Source organism: Mustela nivalis, assembly GCF_964662115.1.
Source record: "Mustela nivalis genome assembly, chromosome: 10".
NCBI classification, from domain to species: domain Eukaryota; kingdom Metazoa; phylum Chordata; class Mammalia; order Carnivora; family Mustelidae; genus Mustela; species Mustela nivalis.
The window spans coordinates 44098123-44122749 of NC_139029.1; the positions used below are offsets into that span (position 1 = coordinate 44098123).

The 24627-nt window shown below is 46.7% G+C and overlaps 1 protein-coding gene across 3 annotated transcripts in view; it reads right to left on the reverse strand.

Moving 5' to 3' along the window:
* Window positions 1-24627, reverse strand: part of DAB1 (DAB adaptor protein 1) — a 1133179-nt gene that overhangs the window by 38963 nt on the left and 1069589 nt on the right. For all 3 annotated transcript variants that reach the window (XM_082688114.1, XM_082688113.1, XM_082688115.1), the window contains exon 12: window positions 23577-23636. In XM_082688114.1, coding sequence (XP_082544240.1) covers window positions 23577-23636 — 60 coding nt within the window. The remainder of the gene's footprint in view (window positions 1-23576; window positions 23637-24627) is intronic.

The following is a 24627-nucleotide window of genomic DNA, read 5'->3' on the forward strand; positions in this document are numbered from 1 at the left end:
GTGCTGGTGGTGACCTTCTTCTTTTAATTGTGGCTCAGTCATTCCTTGGACCCCCATCCTCCCGTCGGGAGCAAGCTTCAGGGACAGCCTGTGCATTTGATCCAGCCAGTGGGGAGACCCTGCCATCAGGACACTTCTTCCCTGTTGAGTCCTGTGGTCAGGACGTGGAAACTATTCCCTAGCCACCACCGCGCCCCACCCAACACCCCATCCATCCCCAGCTTGCTTTACCCACCATTACTACTAAGAGTTTTTGTTCATTAATTTTCAAGTCTTCTTTTTCCCCTTATAGATATGTTTCTCACATGTATTAGGATGGGATGTATGCACCTTTGGATTCTGCTTCTCAAGACTCAGTATGATCTCAAATTTACTCATCAGGTACATTTCCAGCGAGGGTTTAACAGAAGAGATTCTCTGGTGTTGTTTCAAGATAGTTCTAGCCTGAATCTCATTAAGACATTGAAAGAAAGCTTCCGCAGGGCGTCCATCTTCCCAGAGTCTCTGTTTGGAGCAGGGGGGTGGACACTGTAGTCCCATAATTGAACAAAATAACTACTAAGGCCAGACTCCTGTTCATCTTACAACGAATGTGACAGTGGTTGAGGTGGGTGGTGGATGAATGCGTCACAGAGCATGAAAATGTATCATGGCCACCGGATCAGAATTCCGTGGTGATCTCACCCTGGGCTGCACTGTGTAATGCTTGGGCGGGAGCTTTGCCAAACTGATGCCTAAGCCCACTATCAGAGATTTGGACTGTCTGGGTTTGGGGTGGGGTTCAGGCATCAGTAGGTTCTAAGAGATCCCCAGGTGATTCTGATGTGCAGCCAAACTTCAGAATCACTGTGCTGTGGAATGAACGCACTGTAGGAATAATTAGTCAAAGTCCTACTGGGAAAACTGAAGACATCTTGATTGATTACGTAATGGATTAATTAATTTCTTCCACAAACATTCACTAAGTGCTTTTCACACGCCAAACTCTGGAGAGGCGCGGGAGACACAAAGATGAGTAACCCACGGACCTCACTCTTCCAAAGCTCAGAGCAGAGCCAGGGTATACAGTCATTCCGGTTTGGGAGTGGAACAGGAGCGGGACAGGGAGGGTGCAAGGCACCTAGACCTCAACTCAGAACTCAAGCTAATATGCAGAAGAATGAACTCAATTATCCATTTAGAAAGCTCAGGAGAAAGGATTAAGTGATTTGTAACTACACCAAAGTGGGTACGATTAAGGCACCTCGTGATTCCAGGCATTCGAATGTACGTACCTTTCCCTGGTGAGTGATCTAACCCGGAAGACACATGCTAATGGAGACTAATTCCCTCTGTGGTAACTAGGAGTTGAGCTTTCTATCACTGTTAGCCAAGAGTAAACAGCTGCTTTCCTACCTTCTGGCAGAGAGAGACAGGAAAAACTCTGGCGAACGAAGAACGAAGTGGTGACGGTGATGGAATTGAGATGGGGACTGGAAAATGTAAAAATTATTTCTCCCAAGAGCACCACTGCTCCATAGAACTTTTGGTGTGATGGGAAGTTCTAATGTCTGCAATATCCAATATGGTAGCCTGTGTGGTTCCATGTGGCTATGGAGCACTTCAAATATGTCTGGGGTGGCTGAGCTCCAAGTTTTATTCAGTTTTGGGGCGCCTGGGTGGCTCAGCTGGTCAAGCATCTGATTCATAGTTTTGGCTCAGGTCATGGTCCCACGGTTGTGGGATCAAGTCGCATGTCAAGCTCTGCACTCAGTGCAGAGTCTGCTTCAGATTCTCTCTCCCTCTCCCTCTCTACCCCTCTCCCTGATGGCACTCATTCTCTCTTGCTCTAAAATAAATAAAATCTTTAAAAAAAAATGATTTAGGGGGGCCTTTGTGGCTCAGTGGTTTAAAGCCTCTGCCTTCGGCCCAGGTCATGATCTCAGGGTCCTGGGATTGAGCCCCACATCGGGCTCTCTGCTCCGCAGGAAGCCTGCTTCCCTTCCTCTCTCTCTCTCTACCTGCCTCTCTGCCTACTTGTGATCTTTGTCTGTCAAATAAATAAATAAAGTCTTTAAAAAATTATTTAGCTTTAATTAATTTAATTTAAATAGCCAATATATAGCTAGTGGATAACTTGGATAGTTTAGCTCTAAGGAATATAAATTAAAGAAAAAAAATTCCAGTCGACTGAGAATTTTCTGAATAGGGGACATTTTGTTTCCTTATACAGTCTCCTCCTGTTCTTTTAAAGAATATCCTTTGGTATTGATTAAAAAGTTTCTATGGGAGAATTCTCAGAATTCTTTGCACTGTCTAGACAGCACCACAAAAACAAACTCAGTTTGCAGAAACAGCCACCTTCTTCTGGTGTGAAAGATTTTTTTTTCTTGATTGAGCTAAGCCCGTGCTAGATATTTGTGGGCTTTTTAAAGGAAATTAAGATTCATGTTTCAACGGAAGTCCAGGCGGCATCCTCATCATTACAATAGAACAGAGTCCTGCTTAATGCCTGAATTTTCCAGGCCCACTGAGATCTGGGGCTCAATGGTCTTCCTGGACCCAATGTCTCAATCTCACAGAGCAATCAGTGCTGCTTGGAGGACATGTCTCTGCAGTGACTGAAAAGCCACCTGTAGCTACTCAAAGTTGGGCGTCACTCTAGCAGGTGGTGGCCCTCCTTTCCCCAGCTGCCATTTCAGGAGGGTCCCAGAGGTCGTCCAGAAAGTTAGAGGGGGAGGGAAATACTCAGACCCTATAATGAAAGTTAACATCTTCAAGGGCCATACATCTGAAAATCCTTGGACAGTGAAATATTTACAACTGGCTTCCTAAAAATGAAGTTGGTCCGTGGAACGACCTCTGTATGCCTGCTCCCCCCAACCTGCCACCTCTTTTTACTGTGGCAAGAACACTTAACATAAGATCTCCCATCTTAATAAATTCTAGAGAGTACAATATGGTACTATTAACTACAGGTGTAATGCACGTCTCTAGACTTTGTCATCTCGCAGAACTAAAACTTCTGCTGGCGAAAGCAGCACCCTACTTTCCCCTGCCCCCAGCCCCTTGCAACCACTCTTCTACCCTCTGCCTCTGTGTTCGGCTATCTCATAGACTCAGATGAGTGGTATCATGAGGTATTTTTCCTTTGCAATTGGCTTCTTTGACTTAGATGTAATGTCCTCAATGTTCAGCTAAGCTGTCACATAGGGAAGGCTTTACAGGAATTCCCTTTAAAGGCTGACTAATATTCTATTGTGTGGATCTACCATATTAAAAAATATATATTTTATTTATTTATTTGAGAGAGAGAGGGCTGAGAGGGAGAAAGAGAGAACACATGAGCTGGGGGAAAGGGCAGAGACAGAGGGAGAAGTAGGCTCCCCGCTGAGCAGGGAGCCCCGATGCAGGACTCAGTCCCAGGACCCTGAGATCACGACCTGAGCTGAAGGCAGACGCTTCACAGACTGAGCCACACAGGTGCCCCTCTACCACATTTTCTTAATCTATTCATCCCCAGTGGACATTCAGTTTGAAATGGTCTTTCTGACTATGCAAGGGGAAAAATCAGGATGGGGACTGGAGGTAAAAAGAATCTGTTAGTGCTTTATTCATTCAGGTGGCAGGAGAAAGGCAGACACCCCTTGGAAGGTCCAGGTGCTAAGGTGACCGGGCTAATTGTGGACAGCTTAGCTGACATTACATTACCAGGGGGCTGCTGTGGCTCAGGAATCTGACTCCGAACCCTTGCGCTTCCCAGCTTCAATCAAATGTTAAGAAAACCAATTTGCTTGCATTTGAAAATAATAGAAGTTTCTAGGTGAGAAGTTTGATGTTTTTAGGCTGGGCCAAGTGGGGGAATGGAAAGAGGGACGTCTGACCCAGAATCAGTTTGAACTGCTGCTTCATCGTTGGCCCTTCCTTGGAGAAATTCCTTCCTCACGCTGAACCTTAGTTTTCTCCTCCAAAAAATAGGGCAGTGTAGGCTTGCTGAGAGGAAGCAACAAGAAGGCTGTTGTGTAGGACTACAATGAGCACAGTAACTGGCAGAATAAAATCGCAACGGATGTCATTTCCCCTTCTGAGATTACAGGAAGGGAAGAAACGGGGGAGGGGAGAAAGGGGGAGGGGCCAGGTGGAGGGAGGGGGGGTGGAGGGGGAGGGACCCGGTGGAGGGAGGTGGAGGGAGGGTGACAAGAGGGAGGGAGGGAGGGAGGGAGGGAGAGAGAGCTGGGGACGGAGGGGGAGAAAGGAAAGGAAAAAAGGAGGGGGCAGAGGGAGAGAGGGAGGGAAGAATGGGGGGAGAGCACAGCAGGAAGGAAGGAGTAAGAGGGGGCCGAGGAAGGAAGGAAGGAGGAGGGAAGGAGGGAGGGACGACGGACGGAACTACGGACGATTTCCTTGGTCGGTGAGAGTAGACAGAACCCAGGCCACTGTAGAGGGCTGGGGAACAATGATCCCAGGGGAAGGGGCAAAGTCGTCCGGAGAAGCTGAAGGAATGACGTGGCCCTCCCACAGCAGATACCCGACGCGGCAGACTCCTGTGCCCGTACCTCTCTCCCCGTGTGCGCACCGCACGCTGGTGAGGCTGGACCACTCTGGGGGGCGGCCCCTTCGTCCGTCCCTCCTACCCCCTGCCCTCTTCTTCTCTACTCTTCCTCTCCATCCCAAGTTTAGAATCCAGTTGGTAGCTCCACATTTTCACACCCCAGTTTTCAACAGCAGAGCCATTATTTTCTTGAAAAAAAACAACCAATAAAACCAAAACAAAACCCACCCCACAACACAAGGATGGAACTGGTGGCACGATTTGCAGGCAGAGGGCGGGTTACGCAAGAAGGTACTCAGAACTAAGTATGTTTGATCTCAGGAACAGTGATGCGGGTAGCAGATGTGGATCATGAGGCCTACACCACGGCAGTGCCGGTATGTGGGTGACAGGGGTGGGGACAGCGACATCTGTCACGACTGTGATAGCCAGTTGCTAATTCACCCCACATCCATTTACTGAGCAACTATGGGAAGACACAGTCCTTGACCTAACCTCACTTGAGGGAGACGGAAGAGAAAACAGACAATTATCCTAGGATAATTATCAGACTGAGCCTTCAGTATAGAGTGCTTGGTTCAGAGTGACGACACGGCTCATGCCTGTGGTTCCCACTACTGTTGTCTCCACTGCAAAACACATGGGGTCCAACTGCATCCTGAGGGGTCTGAGAGTATCAGTGTCGTCACGAGGCAGTGATCAGAAAGAGACGTCACGGTAGAGCTATTTCTATGGTGGCAGCCAAAATGGGGCCAGTGAGGGGTTGAGAACACCAGCCTGGCCACTGAGTTTCTACAAGAGCACTGGCAGGAAGTTCATGCTTTCACACTCCTAGAAGCCTCCGAGCCTCCAGATCCTGGTCCCAACCCATGACCTCACCCCAGCACGCTGCTATTCGACAAGGAGAATTTTAGACTGTGGAGTCCCCCTTTCTTCCTTCAGCTCCTTTGTCAGGAAGCAAAATGGCTCTGCTCCTTGAGTGGTCGCCAGCAAGCGAACACATGTGCACAGGTGGAGAGGTGCAGAGAAGACGGGAGGCTGCTGGGGAACAACTTCCCAAAAGCTTGTAATTACTTATTTTTAATGATCTCTTCCTTTATTGCCTCTCCTTTAAAAAAAAAAAAAAATCTATTATTCTGGTTCTACATTAGCAAAAACTCGAGGGTTTTTCAAAAGTCCTAACAAGACTTGGCATCAGTTCAGTCCTTTGAAAAGGGAGTGAATTAGAATCACAGTAATGTGAAATCGGCTCCTGTCAGCGGGATGACAGGATCCCCACATGCTCGTGGGGAGGAGGACCTTCTCTGAGAGTCAGCCCTCTCTTTTTTTTGCTGCTGAGTCTCTTGGAGAGGCCACTCCTGGGATCCAGATGGCACCCGGATGGTAACAAGAAATACTGAGTGGAGTGGAAATCAGGCGAGAGCAGCAGAGGCTCAGGCTGAGTACAGAGCACATCAGAGGAAGTCACAAATGGTAAGATGTCACAGCAGAGGAAAAAAATAGTTAGGAGGGCTTCGCCGGCTGCTCTGACAGCCATTCTGGGCAAAATGCTTTTCCTTCTTCTCTAGAAGAATGCAGATTTTATATGCTCAGGCATATTCATTTCCTTAGTCATTCCTTCATTCCTGGATTCGGTCCTCAAGGCATTCATTTAAGAATTAATAAACTTCCTGAGTGCCCACGATGAGCAGGGTATTGGGCCAACACTGTACAGGCGGAGATGCTGTCCCTTCTCTGAGCTGTGACAGTCAAGCTAGGCCAACTGGAGGGGTGCAATTCAGGTCAGAGTGTGAGGAATGGTGAAGATTAGCTCAGATAAGGCTTCAGGGAGTAGCTTTGCTGGTGTGGCCCCTGGTGTCTAGTGAGGACCTCCAAATCCATATCGTGATTCCCCTCCCAATTGTACAGACTAAGAGACAGTAAGTCAGAGCAGAGAAACCTAGTGCATACTTTACTGCAAGGAAACTAAGGCCCCAAGGAAAGCCTAGCTTGCTCATATGTAACATGGTGAGGGAAATGGCCTTCACAGACCTCTGAAGATCACATGAGGCAATGCTGACCAAGAGAACAGACTTGGACAGCAGCCTAAAGATCAGAAGTCAGGAAATGCAGAGGAACACTATCCTCAACTGTCTCTGATTGATTTCCCAACCTACAAATAGTTTGTAACTTTATGTCATAATTTCACATGTCCTCTTAACAGGTCTCTCAGCATATTTCTCACCTTTAGGTTTTGGTGCAAGCTACTCCCTATGACTGGCTGCCTTTCCCATCCTTGCTCATCAGGAGAACCACAACATATCCCTAGAGACTTGGGACTAGTTACTTCTTCCAAGCCTTTCTCCAAGGTCCTCACGAGGGATTAGATGATCCTCCTCTGGGCATCACATACGTCCATTCACAATGGTTGATTCTCTCTTCTCCACTACAGACGTATGACCTTGTAGAGACTAAGTTCCTTTTATGGGACACTGTATCTTACTCATTTTTGCATTCCTAATATCTAGATAGCCCAGTGACTGGCACACAAAAGGAAACTATATTGAATTGGCAAATTAAAAAAAAAAAACAGAATGACTGAGTGGATGAACATGTTTATATAAGAGAATAGGAAACTGAGCAGAAAGAAACTTGGTTATAGCATGACTTACTAAGCAGAGGGTATGGTAGTCCATATGGTGTTTCCAAATGCTCGGCATGAATGTGTGTGCACATGTATGCACACACATACACACACACTTGCTCACTCACAAAGACTTGGCATTTACTATTATAAACGCTAGAAGGATGACATCCACTCTGTCACTTGACACACTGAGGCTTTGCAATCAGGGTAAATGGCCCTTGTTCTGAATTCAAAGAAATGTTAGGGAGATATCCCAGAAGAAAGTTACAAAAACAGAGATATGCGATCCTTCTGGCCCTTCTAATATCTATATGGCATTTTCATCTGAATTCTTCAAGTCCTTCCCATTAGTGAGATCCATCAGTGGCTGAAGGGTGGTAGTTGATCTGTGACATTCCTTATTACTTTAAGTTGAGCCAATATCTGATCTTACCACCCTCCCCCTCAGTTGCTAGAAATTGGTGAAGAGATACTATCCTATATTGTTCAGCCTCTTAAGCTTACCATGTCCAAAGAACTCCGGATCTCCCCCAACCTGTTCTTTCCTTGTCTTCTGATTTCTGGAAAGGCCACCAACTAGCACTTAGATGTTCAAGCACTTAGATGTTGACACGTACTCTTTTTTTTTTTAAAAGATTTTATTTATTTATTTGACAGAGAGAGATCACAAGTAGGCAGAGAGAGAGGAGGAAGCAGGCTCCCTGCTGAGCAGAGAGCCTGATGCGGGACTCGATCCCAGGAGCCTGAGATCATGACCTGAGCCGAAGGCAGCGGCTTAACCCACTGAGCCACCCAGGTGCCCTCACACGTACTCTTGATCCCTCTTCTTCCATGCCCTGACAACCAACCACTCATTAAAAATTGCTGACTCTCTCCAGAAACTACTTTTGATCCCTCCTCTCCCACACCCCAAAATCCAACCATTCATTAAAAATTGCTCTCTCCAGAAGCTACCTCAGCTCTGCCTGCCTCTCCGTATCCCTTCCACTGCATTCTCTTTGGCCTAGACTTCTGTTGTCACTCTTGCCCCTTAAGTTCATCTCCAATATAGCAGCCACAATGGCACTACATCAGATCAGGTTCACTTCCGTACCTAAAATGCTCCATGTCTCCCATTACACTTGGAATAAAATCCAAACTCTCCACCATTGCCTGTAGGACTGTCCATGCCCAGCTGCTCCCCATCCCAGTGTTTGAACTCATCTTCTGCTCTCCCCCGTTCCTGCTGTGCTCCGGTCAACAGGGGGCTTCCTTCTGTTCCTTGTGGATCACCAGGGCATGCCCTTCTCCTTGCTTTTCCCTGTCTCTGTCCCATCAGTTTCTTCTCATAATTCAGTTCTCATCTCAGGTGACACCTCACTAGGGAGGCCTCCTGTGACCATTTCCCTAGTTGGAAGAGCAGCTCCTCACTTCTTAGCACATCATCTTGTGTGGTTTTGTGGCTTGCGCTCATGCTCTGCCTTTTAACTTGTTTGCTGGCAGCCTTCCCCAGGAGAATGTGAGCTGGGCAAGGGCTGGGACCTGGGCTGGCTTGTAAGCACCTGGGCCTAGCACAGCACTTGATGCACAGTGGACACCATACAGTATTTGTGGAATGGATGAAGGAATGAATGCCTGAACGTAGCAATGCATAAGTGAGCAGAGACTGGTTCTAGGAGGTACCTTCCAGGATTGCAAAAATTATGCAATTATAACAGGGACACTTTGTGCATGCTTACTACAGGGACAAGGGAACTCCAGGCTTGCTACTCTGATGTCGCTGCTCTGGTCTCTGCTGCTTTCCCTGCCTGTTTTCTGGTGCTGGACACCTGCTCTCTGAAGACCAGGAAGCTAGGGCGAGAAGATGGCATATTTCGTGAGATCCAGCATGGACCACCCAGGCAGAGACCCTCTTTACCTGTATGCTGGCTATGTCTGCTCTACGAAAGACCTTTTTCATCTAAACTGGTTCATATATCCTTGATTATGTCATCAATGGCTGAGATCATATTTTCTGGTTTTGGTAGATCTCTAAAAACCCCAAATGGATAAGTCACTTTTGATACATCTTTCTCCCCCACCATGACATCCACTCATTCATTAAGAGATGGTAATTCTGGGGCACCTGGGTGGCTTAGTCATCAAGTGCCTGCCTTTGGCTCTGGTCATGACTGCAAGGTCCTGGGATCAAGCCCCGCATCGGGCTCCCTACTCAGCGGGAAGCCTGCTTCTCCTTTTTCTACTCTCTACCTTGCTGCCCCCTCTCTCTCTGTCAAATAAATAAATAAAATCTTAAAAAAAAAAAAAAAGAAAGAAATGGTCATTCTATCTCTAGAATGTATCCCAGACAGTCCATTCTGGTCTGAAGTAGAAGGGATGGTTTTAATATTAATATTAAGACCTCATCCCTTCTTGGCCAGGCAGGAGTCATGCAAGACAAATTAATAATAATGGTTATTGTTCAGATGGAACTTCGTCTGTGTATAATTAAGTATATTAATATATTAATAATTTAATTAATATTTACATGTTAATTCCTTTAATTATTACAACAAATGTAGGTACTATTGCTGTTCTCATTTTCAGAGGAGTAAACTGAGGCATAGAAGGATTACTTAACTTGCTCAAGGTCATATGGCTAGTAAATAGTAGAGCTATAGTTTTCACCAAAGTGGGCTAACTTTGGAATACGTGCTCTTAACTATTAAGCTATGCTGAGGGGAACAAAAAGGTGTCAGACAATCTGTGATTTAAGACCACGGAGAAAGTTAAGGGTTCTGGAAGGATTATCCACAGTGGGCAGTTTAGGAGCCCACCCTGCTACAGCCCACCCCGATCTTCTCTGGAGGACCCTGGCCAGATCACATTACAAGTAAGGACAACTGGGGGGTCAAGGGGCTGGAAATTTCTAGATGACTATGGAAAGAACAACAGAGAAATAGTCAGAGAGACAAGGAGGCGGAAAAATATAAGAAATCGGGAATGAAGCCGGAGTACTGGGCTGACAGCACACAATGGTGGGAAGGAGGAGTAACGGAGATCAGGGTAGCTGCTAACCTGCCGGAGAGAAACACGATGAGGCACTGACAGAGCTCTCCGAAAGGCGGGCAAGGGGAGGCGGGGCGGGGGGAGTATGTCACATGGGAGTCAATGTCACCTTCACAGGAGCCATTCTTTATGTAGAAGTCAGGAGCGGGGGATGCCTCCTTCAGAACCAGACCTTATTGCCCTCTTGCCCTAGCATCTCAACCTCAGTCTTCTTCTCCATAAAATGGAGACAATCACAGCTTCCATGTTAATTAAACTAGATAAACTTAGTGGAGTATGAGAATCCAGTTGGGGGAGCTTTCTCAGTCTCCCTTTACACACACACACATGCACGTGCACACACACACATGCACGCGAGCCTTACCAAAGCAGATCTGGGGGTGGGGCCAAGAAAGTTGTGTTTTTATAAGTATCACAAATGGCCGTTCAGACAACGTGTCTTTGTGAATCACTGAACCAGCTACAGCTTTGCCAAGCAACACCCATGCTCCCTGGCCCCCACCAAGTGCTTAGCAAATGTTCTTTTCTTGCCTCCTTTCTAAGTCATGGCAAAAACAGGTTTTGTGTGTTTGGGGGCGGGGCGGTCACCAACATGTATTTCTGAATTCTCCATGATCATTCATCTCTTTCTCCTTTTTTACAACTCGAGTTTGTTCATTATCCTTCTGTAACCACTAATAACGGCAGTTAGGGAGAGAGAAAGGGCCTCCGTGTGATGATTTATCCAGAAAAGCTAAATTACTGTACCAAGAGAGAATGAGTGTCAGTGTCAATGGATATTTATGGGGAAACGGTATATTATAGCTGTGCTCATTAGAGATGCTGTAGTTAAGGTTCTGTGAATGTTAATGGTCTGTATTAGAGGAATAATGATGGACTCACAGCAGCAGCAGTTAACAGATACTGCTGGACCACATTTTTTCACCATGTAACACATCTCCAAACAATCTGATTTATGCCCACTGAAGGGTGTCAGGGCACCTCTACCTTGTAGCTAGTACTGTGGTTGCTTCAGCCCAGGTAACAATTGGTGCAGAGTGCCAAGAACAAGAGGGACAGACTCTTCCTGCCTTCTGTTTGATCCCATGTGATCTGGTCTTTGAGACAGGTTGGCCCCATTGGGACCAACCCACTGGCTTTGGGTAGGGGTGGCCCAATATTCTGGTTAGCTTAAGAACAGCTCCTGTTCATGCTGGCTGTGTGGATGGCATTGTTAACAGCAGACCACTTTTGCTTTCCAAAGTAACCCAGTTTGAATGATAAACTAGGTCACCTTAGATTTAAGTTCAAAGAGAACTGACTTAGATTCTTAGTGATGCCTCTTCTAGGCATGCTAAGTGATTTAACTTCTCTGATCTCTAATAACCTTCATAGTAGAGGAGAGACATACTTCTCACGGTTGTTTGGAAGAATACTGTGGTCATGCATTAAGTGCTGCTGTCCCTTGCTTTGGTAGTGACAAATGTTCCTTATCCCCCACCCCAGAGCCAAGAAGCTCTCTTGCAGGTTCAGCTCTACTCCAGGCTCTCAGGTTACAACTGATCCTGTTGACTTTGCTTAGCCATGGAGAATTAAAGGCACTCTATGGATAAACACTCTTCGACAAGGCAGGAAAAAATATCCAATGGAAAAAAGACAGTCTCTTCAATAAATGGTGCTGGGAAAATTGGATAACTATATACAGAAGAATGAAACTTGACCATTGGCTTACTCCATACACAAAGATAAACTCTAAATGGATGATAGACCTCAATGTGAGATAGGAATCCATCAAAATTCTACAGAAGAACATAGGTAGTGACCTTTTTGACATCAGCCACAGCAACTTCTTTCAAGACAGGTTTCCAAAGGCAAGGGAAACAAAAGCAAAATGAACTTTTGGGACTTCAACAAGATAAAAAGCTTCTGCACAGCAAAGGAAACAGTCAACAAAACAAAGTAACAACCCATGGAATGGAAGAAGATATTTTCAAATGACACTACAGACAAAGGGCTGATATCCAAGATCTATAAAGAACTTCTCAAACTCAACACCCAAAAAACCTCCAAATAAGTCATGGGCAGAAGACATGAGCAGACACCTCTGAAAAGAAGACATACAAGTAGCTAAAAGACACATGAAAAAAAATGTTCATTGTCTTTAGCCATCAGGGAAATTCAAATCAAAACATTGTGAGGTACCACCTGACACCAGTTAGAATGGCAAAAGCTGACAAGGCAAGAAACAACAAATGTAGGCAAGGATGTGGAGAAAGGGTAGCCCTCTTACACTGTTGGTGGGAATGCAAGTTGTTACAGCTACTTTGAAAAACTGTGGAGATTCTTTATAAAGTTAAAAATAGAGCTACCTATGACCCAGCAATTGCACTACTGGGTATTAACCCCAAAGATACAGATGTAGTGAAAAGAAGGGCCACATGTACCCCAATGTTCATAGCAGCAATGGCCACACTAGCTAAACTGTGGAAAAAACAAAGATGCCCTTCAACAGAAGAATGGATAAAGAAGATGTGGTCCATATATACAATGGAATATTACTCAGCAATAAGAAAGGATGAATATCCAACTTTAGCATCAACATGGATGAAACTGGAAGAGATTAAGCTGAGTGAAATAAGTCAAGCAGAGAAAGTCAATTATCATATGGTTTCACTTATTTGTAGAACATAAGGAATAGCATGGAGGAGATTAGGAGAAGGAAAGGAAAAATGAAGGAGAGGGGAATCTGAGGGGGAGATGAACCATGAGAGACTACGGACTATGAGAAACTGAGGGTTTTAGAGGGAAGGGGGTGGGGGAATGGGATAGCCCAATCATGGTTATTAAGAAGGGCATGTATTGTATGGAACACTGGGTGTTATACGTAAACAATGAATCTTGGAACACTACATCAAAAACTAATGATATACTTTATGCTAACACAAGATTAAAAAAAAAAAGGCATTCTCACCCCTCCCTTATATATCAAAGTTATTCCCACCCATAGACCACAAGCACCCTAGTGACTGGGCTGGGTCTGGCTCCTCCTCCTGTCCCTTGAAGCACTTGGTATAGTCCCATGGCCATAATAGCTCATAATAATAATTACGGCTAACATTTATTGAGCACTTACTATGTGCCAGGTGCTGATCTATATGTTATACATATACCCCCTTATTCAGTCCTCAGAAGAATTCTATGAGGTAGGCACCATAGTCAGTACTCACATTTTATGAGTGAACAGACCATCCAGGTTCATACAACTTGTAATTGAGGAAGGAAAATGTAAGGCCTAAGTAGCAGGGCTGAAAGGCTCACACCTCAAACTGTAATTCCAAGTTGACTGCCATGTGCTCTGCCCATGTTGCTAATGGTCACTCAGAACAATCCAAAAGATAAAGCACCCTGCCTAATTGTACAGCTAAGAAGCATAAAGCTCTGATTAACTTCAAATTTTGTGTTCTTTCTGCTGCTTTCCTCTCTCTCAAAGAGGAGGCTCGTGGTCTGTGTTCACGAATTCAATTACAGAAAAACAGACGCCAATGGAAAAGAACATGAAGGATCTTTTCTTCTGAACACCCCATTTCTCCCACCCATGGAATTAACTAGTGGATTTTTTTTGACAGTGGTTTTCGTATCACCCTCTCTCTGGATCTCTTCCTTTCTAGAAGCTTCTGTCCTTCAGTAAAGGATTCCAGGTGGGTAGACCTTGAGGCTCCAGCCCTGCTTCAGCCACAACTCCCCTTAGATCTGTTTAAATATAAAGCTACTGGGATATTTCAGTTGAATAAAAGTCCCGGGGTTTTATTAAAAGCTTGAAGACCATTCCTCTAGGGGCCCAGTGGCAGGTATCTGCACCCAGCAACGGAGCGATCCCTGTTTTGTCCAGACATGATTACTGCCAACACACAACTGAGCAAATGGGATGCTTATGCAAGCACTTATCCCCTTCCACATTTGCATTTGTAGAAAACAAGTTTCAGGAATGATTTAACAGCGAGCTGTCTACAACCCTGCTTGATTCCATTCATGACAGCCCGGTTTTCCAAACTGTGAAGAAAGAGCCAAATACCGTTCTAAGTGATAATGTGACACCACCAAAATGCAAGTCAGGGACCGAGAACAGAGAGGGGGATGAAAGGGATGACTACTGTCTTTGGCAAGAAAGTGAAGACAGAGGATGGAAAGGCTGACCTTTCAAACACTCCTAGAACCTACAGACATAAAACAGCACGGATATAAATGACAGTGCGGGAGAAGAGGAGACCCAGCGTTTGGGCCCTATGGCCTGGTTCATGACCTCCCCAAGCTGGCCACTTTGGAGGTAGCTTAGACATCACGTGTCTCTCACCCCCCCACATCAGCAAGATCTTTCCAGATCTACCCCATCATTCGCTCAAATTTATACACCTCCCTTCCTCCATGCCTCTCCTGGTCTGCAGGCTCTCACCCTCAGTCTAGACCCACAGTAGTCCTTACTTGTCTATCTCTTGATCTCTTTGCCCTCAGACCCATACCTGCCCTAATCCCTGTCCGTTCCATTGCCTGAGCTCCCTTGCCAACCTATTTCCTCTTAAACTTGGCCAACAGGAGATGGTAGTTGGACGCTGGATGGTGGGAGGAAGGGAGAAGTACTGAATTTCTTGTTGGCTCTCTTCAGGCGGGATTCTGGCAGTGGTGGAGTCAAGTGCATGGTTTCAGTTTCCACCAGACGTCTCATCCCTCTGGGCTGGCCAAGGCCCCGCTCCTGCTAGACAGCTCCCTCAACAGCTGCAGGGCCTGCTGGCAGCCTGGGCCCCTCTCTTTGTCCTTCCAGCCCTGGGGATGGTAGCAACTTCTGACTCTGACTAATTTGGGTTGCCCCACTGTCTTCTGTTTGGCTCTGCAGCTCTTCTAACATCTTCGTAACAAGTTCTCCACATTAAATTCCCTCTATTAAATTACCACCTGTGGGCTGTTTTCCTGACTTCATCCTGATAGATACACAGAGTTAATCCCATTAGCTTCTTAACAGTCTCTCCAAGGGCTTAAGCCATCTGCCACAGGCCACCAAAGTGACGGTGAGAATCGCAACTCCAACAGCACCAATCCACACCTGAGAACATAAGCGGCTTCCCAGCCAATCCCCTTGTCTGAGCACCACATTCCAGGCCCTTCTCTCATGGGCGCGTAGTCTCCTGCTCCCTTGAAGGCATCCTGCAGTCCCACCACCCCACTCTTCCTCAGCCCCTGGGATATGGTGTGTTTTCCCACATTTCAGTGCCTTTAAACATTCAGCTTCTTCTTCCTGAATACTGTTTCACCTTCCTCTAGTGCCAAGTTCCCCTCATCTTTTATCTACCTCCTGGGTGAAGACCTTGTGAACTCCCTCTGGCAAAGTGTGCTGCCTCCCCACTGTGCTCCCATAGCATCTTCTGGAAGGCCTCTTACCGCCTGGATTACATCGGTTGCAATTATTTGCATAAGTCTCCCTTCTTGAGACCATTAAGATTCTCAAGCAGCCAGCCTTATTCATCTCTCTATCTCTACTGAGTAGAACACTTTCTGGCAGGTAGGAGGTCCTTAGTATGTATCTGCCAAAAGGATGAATGAAGGAATCAATAAATGAACAGAAGTTGTAAGGGAACTCAGAAAAGAAGGACTCCTCAGCACCTGGGCAGTGGGATTACAAATCCTGAAGGTCTGGGACTACAGGCATGGGGCCAAGGCCAGAGTCAGGCATGTTCATTGGTGCTCACAAGTGTTCTGGAGGGATTCCTGCACCGTTGGGGAGGCTAAACCAGCAGCTTTCCATATTCTCCTTAACTCTGAGATTCTGGGAATTTTGGATTCTATCTCAGGATGGTTTTGCTAAGTGTTGCAATAAGAAAGCCTGCCTGAGAAACGTGAGATGGGACCAACTTCTTTTTCCTTCGTGGGAATATGCAGATTCAGATTCCTCTCCCCTAGCTCAGGAAGACCTCCTCTTGTGTGACATCTATGTTAACTGCATTCCGACGATTATCATTTCTCTACAATGTGGTGCTTAATGAGGAAGTGAAACTGACAAATGTTCAGACTAGATTTAATTCAATTATGAAACATCTTGATCCAGATTTCAAACTAAAGGAAAAACCAACTGCTGAATTGTGAATGAAAATTTATTTGCCATGAAAGATGGGGATGGGTGGGGGTGGGGGGTGGTTAGGAACAGTTGTCCAGAGAATTTCGGCAATGCTTCACATCAATGGATTGACTCTTCCTACATTTGCAGCAGGGAAACAAAATTAAATCTAGGGCAAGGAAGGGGTGCCTGGGTGGCTCAGCGGGTTAAGCCTTCGGCTCAGGTCATGATCCCAGGGTCCTGGGATCGAGCCCCACATGGGGCTCCCTGCTCAGCTGAAAGCCTGCTTCTCTCTCTCCCTCTGCTGCTCCCCCTGGTTCTGCTCTCTCACTTGCTCACTCTATTAAATGAATAAATAAAATAGCTTTTTAAAAAATCTAGGGCAAGCAAAATCAACTGAATACTGATCGTTGGGGGACAGGGGTCTTGTATAGAAACACAGGCATTTTGCGGGTGGGAGGCAGGAAAGGACAAATGAGCAGCTCCCTGATTTTCAGAGGGAGGCAGCTTTCATTGGGATTTGTTCTTTGGTGTTCCCAATTATTTTTTTCAACATCAGGATGAAGAAAACAGTGCACAGGCAGTGTGAGGGGTCTGGAACGAGTCAGACACAGGCATGCCTCATGGAACTCGGTTTAAAGGGGGAAAGGGGTGTTCACAGCCTCTCCGGGGACTGGCCTCAGCAGCAGTGAATAACAGAAGTCAGAAACCAGCCTGAGTACTATTTCTGTCTACAGTGAGGAAGAGGAGATGGAAGCTTGGCATTTTCTTCAGTCCTAAAGGCAATAGGTTTTAGTGGAAATTGTGTGGGTGCCTGAGTCGGAACAACGAAAGGTTCATCTCCTGGCTCTGCCCCTTACCAGCTTTGTAACTGTGGGCGAGCGATGTGACCTCTGGAAGCCTCAGCTTCCGTATGTGTAACTGATCTCCCAGCTGTGAAGACAGGCTGGAACCACGGTCCAGGCTACCTGTGGCTCACAGCACGTGCTCCATAAAGTCAACCTGCTTTTTCCCCAGCCAAGCTCCCATAGACTCTCAGTATGCGCGCCCAGTGGCCTGGTGCTATGACACAGAGAAAGGGAATGAAGGGAGGCCTGGACTGGAGATCCGGATACTGTGGTTTCTAAGCAGTTTCTCCCAGCATGGCTCCTTTTCAAGACACACCAGACAGATGGAGAGTGCAGATGTCAAGCTCTCCAGAAGGAAACAAAGGAGGAACCAATCTTCTAAGTACCAACTCTGTGTCTAATGCTTGTTCAGTGTGGTGCCTTGATTTCGATGCTTGGTAAACTTGTTTCCAGCCAGAGCAGTGGCTTCATAGGGCAATGCCACCACTTACTGCTGTGCAATGAAAGCCAGGAAGAGGAGGATGGAGATGGGAATGGAGCCTCTGGGGTATCTGGCTTGGCAGCTGAGAAAGTGGGAGCAAGATGATGAGGTAAATACCAGATGCAATAAACATGGCGGCAACTGAATATGAAGACAGATGCGTAATTCTAAGATCCATTCCTGCACTCACTTCATAGCATGAGGACCCTACAGAAACATTCACCTGCTGCTGGAATGCTCCTAGGGACCTCACTACTCTGAGAACTATCCTGTCCTCCCCAAAATCAGCTCAGATGGTCTCTTTTTTTTTTTTTTTCCTTATGTTGAGCCCAGATGTGCTCTCTCTTGTTATAAAACTTGAGCCTTTCTTGTAATCCTAGGAGAGCCTATAAAACAACTGGAGGCAACTAACACACACTATCCCTCAATCTTTCCACCCCTGGGGTCCACGAAAGCAACCCCTCATCCTCACAGAAAATGCTCTCATGTTGCTTCCTGAGTCTCACAAAAGCCCTGAGATGTTGTTAGAGGATGGTGGTCATTTCTATTTTGCAGAACAGAAAAATGAGTCTCGGAAACTTGAAGTGATTGGCACAGATCACGCCCAAAGTGAGGAAGGCAGCTCAGGGGGAGTCCGATCATTCCTTCAAATTTCTGAATCCATGTTTCCACCCCACCTCTCCCCCCCCAAAAAAGAATGTTGATGGTAGCTTATCAGTTTGACAACACGTGTGTCCCTCCTGTTTATCACTGTGTCAAACTTTGGAGGTCTCTCTTTTGAAGGCCAAAGAAAGTTCAGCTATAATCCACTGACTGGTTATTACTGATAATTAGAAAGCCTTTTATGTTCAGTACAACTACATGGGGTTTTAAACTGGACAATTAGGGGGTAAAGGGTTCTTTTTCAGCCTTAAGCATATTACAGGAGGTGGGAAGGAGGGGAAGAGAGAAGACAGGGGCTGGGTGTTTCTCACGTGACAATGACACGAGGCACGCTACGGTTTAGGTCTGAGTCACTGAAACAGTTGACCATGAAGGTTAAGTCTCAACCAAGTTCAGAGTTGGGGCATAACAGGGTCTGAAAGAGGCACTTCTGCAATCTGGGAATGCACTGTTCCACTGGCGGTCCCCCTGCAGAACCAGAATCATGTTCAAAGGCTAACAGAGTGCAAAAAGCACTGAATAATGGATGTGGTAATGGACAGCTTAGCAGACACCTTCCTCCGCACTCAGAACTGCACATTCCTGACAGCCCCAGAGAGGCCAGGATGTTTGTCTAAAGAACATGAGCAGCATTATCAGCTGGCAAAAAGGAAGACTGTCTTCATGTCCCTTGTTTCTTTGAGGAGATTGATGATAAATTTATCTGTTCTAAGAGCTGCTAAGTAGAGGCAGTGGGAACTCAGGAGCCCAAGGACCTCAGTGATATGCCCAGAAGGCACTTGGCCTACAACGTCCTGTTCATCCTTCAAGGCTCTGCCCAAGTGAAACCTCCTTCCTGTCTCTCTAGCCGGCTAACGCTCCCTATCAGTTAGCATCTGTGCTATCGGGAGTTCAGAGACCCAGGCATAAACAAACAAACAAACAAACAAACATAAACAAGCCTGTGTGCAAATCTGCCAGCTGCCTTGACTAGGCAGAGAGGAAATGTGTATTTGCGGGAGTGAGTGGGAATAACCCTTCTCCTGGTTCTGAGTCCTAGGAAAGGGTGGAGGGGAGCATAGCAGGACCCTAAGAGCAAATCTGCTAGAAAAAGGGAGCACGATAGGTTTGGATCAAAACGAGCCAACAAAAGCATCCAAGCATATTACCTGTGAAAGGGGAATAAGGAAAGTGCAGGTACAGCTCAGTACCCCACAGTAATGGGGTCTGGTGGGGTAAACTAGAGCATGGATACAGGAAGCTGGCGGAGGAGAGCGAAGAGAGGGAATCGGCTTTCTCTCTGCACCTGCAGCCCAGCTCATCAAGACAAAACTGCGGTCCTATAACTTGAAGCATTGAGGTAGGTACGATCCACAAGAAAAGCAACGAACTCTAACTTCAGAGCCAGACTCTAGCATGCAATACACCTAACGTCACACCTTGGTGACCACGGAAGGTGACAATGAGCCAGGGACTAAGCTCTATGACAGACGTTTTGGAGCTGCAGTCAAACATCCCATTGGCTCCATGGCCCACAGAAGTTTCCATGCACACACGTGTGGGTTTTTTGGTTCTGTTTTGTTTTTTCATGGGGAAAGGGTCTACCATCAAAAGCTCAAAGAGATCCCAACTCCCCAGAAGAGTAACTTTAGAGAGAGTGTTGAATAAAAGTGATTCCTGTCCTTTTCTATGAAGAAAAGTAAGAGAAGCAAATAGAATAGCTCACACTGTTTAATCCCTACTCTGCACCAAGCCCCGTACTGATTCACACCCTTCAGCTCATTCAGTCCTTAAACAAACATTCTAAGGCAGGTACTGTTACTAACCCCAAACCCAAGGCCCTTAAGAAAATCAAAGTCAATGGCTCATGTGGATTCATTAAGAAAAAGTAACCATGCATTGTGATCATGGTCATGGCAAAGAGGAACAGAGAGGTCTCCCGCTGTGGGGTGGGCGGTGGTTTATTACCCTGGGGCAAAGAAGGCTTCCCGGAGGAGGTGTGCTACTACCTTGCACACTCATCCCCTGCTTTGCTGGCACATTACTTGTAAGGGCAACACTCAGAAATGTTCTCATTTAATCTAATCCATATCCCCCGTTAAGGGTTTTACATAAAGCCTCCAAACAAAGCTACGAGGCAGGCACTACTTTCTCTTTACAGATGATGACACTGAGGTTTAGAGATGTAAAACGATACTCAAAGACCCTTGGTAGGTGGCCCAAATGAGAGCATACCCAGGTCTGATGCTGAAGATCAGGCCATTTCATCTGAGGCTGATTCATGGTTTGCCCCAGTGACTGCCTCATAGTGAGTCTCCTACTCGGCTCTGGGCAGACCTGGACCCAAGGAAGAAGAAACCCAGGGGTATCTAGAGCAACAGACCACAAGGCAATTTCCCTTATTATGGGAAACCTGTGGAAGGCCCCAAACGGCCCGGAAGCTGCTTAATAAGCACAATTTGGTTGTCTGTGGTTTACTTGTGCTTCTGGCTAAGGAGCAGGTAGCGAAGGAGCAAACAGCAAGCTGAAAGCAGGGATATTCAGAGCACAGAGGCATCCTAGGGAGTACACACTCACTAGAGAGGCGGGTCCATAGAGGCAAGCCTGGAGGACAGGAAGGTCCCAGAACAGGGAGGGATGTGGGATATTTAAAGGACCTCTAAGAAGTTTAGGCAAGTGGGATCAAGTTTCCGACACATACGCTATCTTCTCAAAACCATTTATTAAGTTGGGTTCAGTTACTCTTTTTGGTAGATGAGAACAATGAGGCACAGAAACAAGGGAACTTATGAGAAGTCCCACAGGTTGTAAGAGCAGGAGTTGGGATTCCAAATGCAAGCCCCTGCCTTGGTGCTTTTAACTTGCGACCTCTCTTCAGCTTTAAAAAAATGTGGAAACTGTTTATGGAAAAGCCAGAATCACCCAGATGCTTCTAGGACTCTGTTGGGAACAGAGGGCTGGGAGCTTACGCAGGCCACTCAGGCAGCCCAGATAGTTCCCAAGAAAAACCTTAGCATCTTTACCTAATGCCTATTTCAGCGTCAGAAAAACAGGAAATTAATTCCCTTTAAAAGAAAGCAGGATTTTCATCAATTTCTTCTATAGGGCAGAGTCGTTTGTATGTTTATGAAACATTCCTAGCATGGCTGTGTCATGCCCAGCTTCTATGTGCTGGGCCCTGGGCTTGCTTCTGGTAGTTCAGGGACCTGGGGAAGCTCCTGGAAGTGATGGGCAAGGAGCAGAGTTTCAACGCTGTGTGCTAAGTGCTGTTAAAACAGAGGAATGATATGGAGTGGGGCACAGAGGGAGGGTGACCTGCTGACACTGGCTACGGCAGAAGACCAGAAAGTCTCCCTGAGCCCCCAGGGCCTGAAGCTAAGCTGAGATGTTAGGGGAGGGATGTGGCTCCTTCAGGAGGCTGCAGAGTGCAGAAGAGCAGGACGGGGTCGGGCGGGGGTGGTCAGGACGTAGGTAGACCAGAAGTACGGGCTGAGGTCGGCATCAGAGTACTGTGTATGGCAGGCTAAGGAGCTTGCATTTTTTTTTTTTTTTTTTTTTTAAAACTTGCTAAGCATGGAGATGGTGTGGTGAGACTGTTAATAGATTCACAAAAACTAAGGCGGCAAATGGAGCATGTTTCCTTGTATATCTAAACCTGTTAGGGGCAAGTGAGGCAATTTAGGCTGGCACAAATTGAATTGTGGGGAGCTGTGTGATGGGAGCTGAACCAAATGGAAATATGGAAAACAGACCAGTGTCTAGGTGACAAGGAGGTCTGAAAAGGAGAAACATGGTCTCAAGGAGAAACACGGCTTTTTCTCCAAACAGCATTGTGGTGCACATTCTCTACTACATTGTAGACTCAAGTTTTTGAGAAGGCCACGCATTCAGATATGCCTTTTCGCAAAATCTAACCACTGCAAGCAGTAGTTAGGTGGGGTATGGCAGTTGCAAGATAGTGGGTAAGGAATGGACAGGGGAGGGTAGGAACCCAGAAAGACTTTCAACTCGAGAGGACAGCAGCTCGGGTTTGGGAAGGACAACAGAGCTCGTCTTCACCTTCTACCCACTCCACATGTGAACCCCCCGTAGTCTTTCTGACAAGTCATCTTCTAGCCTCTGCTCACACAGCTCCAGTGATGGGGAGCTCACTCCCTTATATGCCAGCATTTCTACCCTTAACAGCTCTGACCCACCATTCAGGAAGGTCATTCTCCCTCTAGGCTGAAGGCAGCCTTCTGGTAGGACCCCTCACTGGTCTCAGTTCCATGAACCAGCCAGCACAGAACAGCGTCCTCCCCCTTCCATCCAGGGGCCCTTGGTGCTCCCATCTCCAAGTTTACGGTTTCTTTTCTCTAGGCCAAGCATTTCTAGGTCCTTCTGCGGCCTCCCTGGGAATGGGGATTCAAACTGCCCTCTCGATCTGATCTTGAAACATGCAGGGGTGCCTTTCATGTCTCTCACAGGGTAGGGCCCAGGACCAAAACCAGTGTCCCAGATAGCATCATTCAGCCTCACAACTGTCCTATGAGGGTCAGAGCTGCAATTTCTAAGGGTCTGTCTTCACAGCCTGTGCTTTTTCTATCCATTATTAAGCTGAGATCAACAGTAACTAAATACCCTAGTTCTTTTCACAAGGGCTATGGCCAAGTCACACGTCCCCCTGAGCAAAAGTTTCCCGGTGCTCCCAAGTTGTGGACAGAAGCTACCTTCTGAGTGCCAACCAGAGGTCATACCCACAGGCCTGGCCTAGCAGTGGCATGACACAGTGTCACAGAGCTTGCGACGTCCTGTTTACAGAGGTCCCTCCAGCTGCTGGGGTCTAGTGGTAGCGGAGTGTTCTTTGCACTATACATGGCCTTTTTTATAGTGGTCTGTCCACTGGTTGGACCCACATCCACCACAAAGGCCCTAGCCACCTCTCTGTCCCTCTGAGACTGGTCAACCCCTTTCAAATTGGATGGCTGACCCTCATCCCAGGATCAAGACACTGCCCCCATCTTACCAGGTATAATGAAGTCTTTGGTGGGAGACTTTTGGCATCACACACCCGAGACCTTGAGGCCTTTAGACATAGTGTTTTGCACAATTCAACTCACTGCCACTCATAGGGCCAGACCCCGGTCCAGACTGGCCCCCCCTTCCTCAGCCCCACCGTTTCTGCCTTATGCCTCCTTCTCTCCGACTCACTGAGCAGTCCTTGGCATGGAGACCCCGGCAGAGCTCTACCTGTTGTGACACTTATATCCAGAAGAGGGGTTCCTTTCCTTAGCTGGTAGACACAGTTCCTTAAGAAGGCAGGCTATGCGAACCTGGCAGAAGAGAGAAGGTGTACTTACACTTACAGGTTGACTTTTTGGCACATCATAAACACCTTCCTTCTTTTGGCTGGTGGGAACCTGTGGAAAAATCAAATTCGACATCGTCAAAACACTTTGCGATTTATTCCACTTTCGAAGAACAAAGCAACCCCACTTCAACTCCGAGCTGGCTGAGTGTGGAAGAGAATGGCCCCTGAGGCCTGAGGGTCCCAAATCAAAGGGGCTGCTGGGATTGCAGGGACAGCAGGCCAGGCTCCTTTCCTGGGGACAGCTGGGTGAGGGAGGAGTGTGTGAACCACTTCATAAATGTTTGCAGAGGCTCTCTGCCACTGGGCTCCTCCCAGAATCACAGAACAGGGGGCTGCGGCAACCCCAGGGCTCACGTGGTAGCAGAAATAATCCTCGTTTTACCAAGGACAGGAATGGGACCGAGGGAGGCGCTCTGACTCGTGCAAAGCAATTAAAATGAGTGTGCGGCTGAGCTTACGTTGCTTGGTGCAAAGATGGAGAGCCAGGTTATTTAAAATATGGCAAATATCAAGGTCTCAGTATCAAGAATGGCTTCTGTTGGGATCGTAAATAAGCCATGTGATAGTCACAAACGTTTTTTCCAAGAAAAGGGGCCATCCGTGGCATGAAACGTGTAAGACGAGAACCTGGAAAATTTCAGTTGCTTTTAAAAATGTATCTACATCTTCTTCCCTCCCTCTCTCCTCTGACTTGTCTTTCTGGTCTCACTACTGGGCCACTTGGTAACTGCACCGCTCTGAGCAGGCTACTTAGCTCTCTGGGATTCACGGTTATAAGATGGGTGCTCGTGGTTTTTGCTTCTTGGGTGGGTTATTGTGGGGATCAAAGGAGAAAGGAGAAGGTCAATATAAACTATTGGGAGCTATAATCCTGTGAAATGTTAGGATGGTAGCTTCTTTCACTCCTGACACCTCAAGCAAGTATAAGAATGTATTCTGTAATACCAACAACCACAGATACGTTGAATACTTTTCTAATGAGTCAATCAAGGGCTTTATACCGAAACCTTCTGGCTTGCAAGCAATCACTCGTGCTTCCC